This window comes from Henckelia pumila, chromosome 2 (assembly GCF_033568475.1).
Source record: "Henckelia pumila isolate YLH828 chromosome 2, ASM3356847v2, whole genome shotgun sequence".
Taxonomy (NCBI): domain Eukaryota; kingdom Viridiplantae; phylum Streptophyta; class Magnoliopsida; order Lamiales; family Gesneriaceae; genus Henckelia; species Henckelia pumila.
Window position 1 is genome coordinate 7,707,027 of NC_133121.1, and position 2,857 is coordinate 7,709,883.

A 2,857-nucleotide genomic window follows, 5' to 3' on the forward strand; every position below is an offset into this window, starting at 1 on the left:
AGTACTAGGATAGGATTTACATGCATGGGAGATTTTAAGCCCCCATGAATATATAGATACTAAGCAATGGCTAGCTTAGCTACAATTATATTACGTTATATTATACGTAAATCTAGCTTTAATTTGTGCATCATCAATCTAATTAATTAAATTATGCAATGGCTAGCTCGTTGTTCTTTGAAATTAATAAACATGATTAGAAAGTGTATATATAAAAAAAAAAACTGGGAATATATTGTCAAAAGCATAAACACGATTTGAATCCAAACATTACAACGAGGAGAAAACGTGGAAATAATATTTCATTTCAAAACACTACCCGGCGTGGAAATAGCAAGTTCTGGCAAACTGAAACAATCCCCACCACCAAACCCACCCTCCCCGTTCTCCAGCTGCCACGTATGTTCCGACACGCTCGCCGTCCCGCCGCCACCGGCCGGGGCTGAGAAGGGCCAGACCGCCCTCCCGAGCCCGAAACCCACGTCATCGAGACCAGCCCCTAGCCCGAGCCCGAACCCACCCAACGCCAAAAGCCCCGAAGTCCCTTGAGTGTTGAGCAGCGAAGTGTAACTCCCGCACATGCTCAACGTCCCAGCCTTGGCATCACCGGGAAACGGAACGGCTCCGCCGTGTTCCGCCCCGAAGGGGACCAAGAACTGAGAACCCACGGAGGGGAAGTGGCGGAACTCGTGATGGTGGGACGACGAAGAGAAAGACGAGATGGCTCCCGCGTTAATGTTTCCGGCGGCGCCGGAAGACACGCCGCTGGTGCGAGACCGCTTGGCATTCTTCCGGCTTCCACCCCCGACGGGTATGTCGCGGAGGGTCCCCCCGTGAGTCCAGTAGCGCCGGCAAGACTTGCAGAAATGCCGAGGCTGGGAGAAGTTGTAGTTGTTGTAGTAGCAAAACTTGGTGTTGATAGAGTCGCAGCGAGGGCACGGAAGATGCTCCGGCTCCGGCGGCGGCGCTCCGACGTGGCCAGCCTTGGTCTGCTTCCTCTCCACAGCGTCAGTCGCCATTATTATCTTTGTGTGTTCCGCAGATGCAAGATTAATGGTGGTGGCGTACGTAGGTGAAGGGAGTGGGGGAGGGGTTTTAATATTGGTGAAATGAAACAGGGGGAGAAGAAGAGATTCTGTCTGGGATATTACTGAAACGGTGTGTTCTGCAACATTCAGAGAAATGTGAGCAGCTTTTGCAGAGAGAGAGAAAGAGAATGCGTATTCGAATGTGTTTGAGTCGGCCGGGAACAGGCTTTGTATGGGTCGGCTCCTAAATGGGGGCTCTTGTTTGTTAAGCGTGAATAAGTAAATTATGTAAATCAACACTCCCCCCCTTTTTAAACTGCTCACACCCATTATTTGTCTGTCTTAATTACTTATTCTCTCTCTCCCTCTTTTCATTTTCACTTGTTTTTTTTTTTTTTTGCAGCATTTAATTTATATATATGTGTGTGTGATTCTTTCATGAATTAGATTTTATGATTTACTTACGATAGATTCGTCTTTGTTATTTGGAAGTTTCCCTTTTAATTATAAGCTAAGCTCATATATTCATACGGTGTGATTTTGTGAATCAAATTAAAACCGACATTAACATGCAAAAGGGAAGGGGTACAAGAGAATAAGGACAAGCAGAACAATACGAAAAGGACAGAGGGTGGGAAGGAAAGAGCAGAAACACACTGTACGCGTGTAAGAAGATTTTCTTTGACTGATGGGTATATAATATAATATAATATAATTAATATGTGTCACATACGAACAAATTTTTTATTTTCAGAGTGCAAAAACATTGTTTGCTTCTCAAAAACTCCGTGCATGGTTAAAAAATTATTTTATAAATAGCGTCGATATATCTATGACTACATTTTCCCCAAAAAAAAAATGTTAGTAACTTAGCAGGTAGTAATTGAATGGAGTATTAATTAAAGAATAAAGTTAAGTTTCAGATCTATTATTATTATTATTATTAAATTGTTAATTTAGACAGGATTATAAATAAATTAGAATAATAATAAATGATGGAGAGACAAAATGATGAATGTCGGAAAGGCGTGGGGGGTGCAATAATTGGGTTGCTTCCCTTAGAGCGGGACCCGTCGTTTTCAGGCCATCTTCCGTACCCTAATTTCCTTGCCGGATTTCTCGTTCTCATGTCCCACCACCAACCCACGCCTATTCTATCTCCATTCCCCACACTTCACCAATTTTTTTCTTTTTTATTTTGTATATATAAAATTAGTGGTAAAATTTTCAATCAAATCTAATTATTATCTGCATATGTAAAATTTGAAGTTTGAACTTTGAACCAAGATCGTATATGTCTTTATATCTCACCTTTGTCACTAAATTAAGAAATTCTTGACATCAATTTCTTTCTTTTTTTTTTCTCAATCAAGAAATTTCACGCAATATTCTTTTTTCCCATTAACATAACGTAGAATGATTCCTCAAGAACTATAGTTTCAAATGTTGATAGTAAAAGAAAAAAATTACATAATTTTAAATTATATAAATATTGTTACTTGATTTCAAAATATTTTTTCAACTATATGATAAAGTATTTGTAAATTTGTATTGATCTTTTTCAGAAAAAAAATATGATATTTTTAAAGTTTGGGAAGGAGTTTTTTGCACCCAAATCCTTTATTAAATATCAAAAATACACATTTCACCTCTATGAAAATTAAATATGTGTCTTAGCCCTTGTGTTTTTATAGAAGTTACACATGTGCTCCAAGTCCAAACATACAGTCAAAATATTTGAGATTTTACTAAATTATCCTCTACTATATTGTTTAATTTATGTATGACATTAAAAAAATTATGAAAAATGCATAAATTGTCCTTGTAAT

The 2,857-nt window shown here is 38.9% G+C and overlaps 1 protein-coding gene across 1 annotated transcript; it reads right to left on the bottom strand.

Moving 5' to 3' along the window:
• Window positions 1-230: 230 nt before the first annotated feature.
• LOC140884414 (dof zinc finger protein DOF3.4-like) lies at window positions 231-1,388 on the bottom strand. Its single transcript, XM_073291167.1, has one exon. The coding sequence runs from the start codon at window positions 1,356-1,358 to the stop codon at window positions 303-305; it is 1,056 nt and encodes a 351-aa protein (XP_073147268.1). The 5' UTR covers window positions 1,359-1,388; the 3' UTR covers window positions 231-302.
• Window positions 1,389-2,857: the final 1,469 nt, after the last annotated feature.

What these genes read in the sequence shown, in the direction of transcription:
- LOC140884414 (XM_073291167.1), bottom strand. Translation starts at nt 1,358, where the DNA reads ATGGGTGTGAGCAGTTTAAAAAGGGGGGGAGTGTTGATTTACATAATT.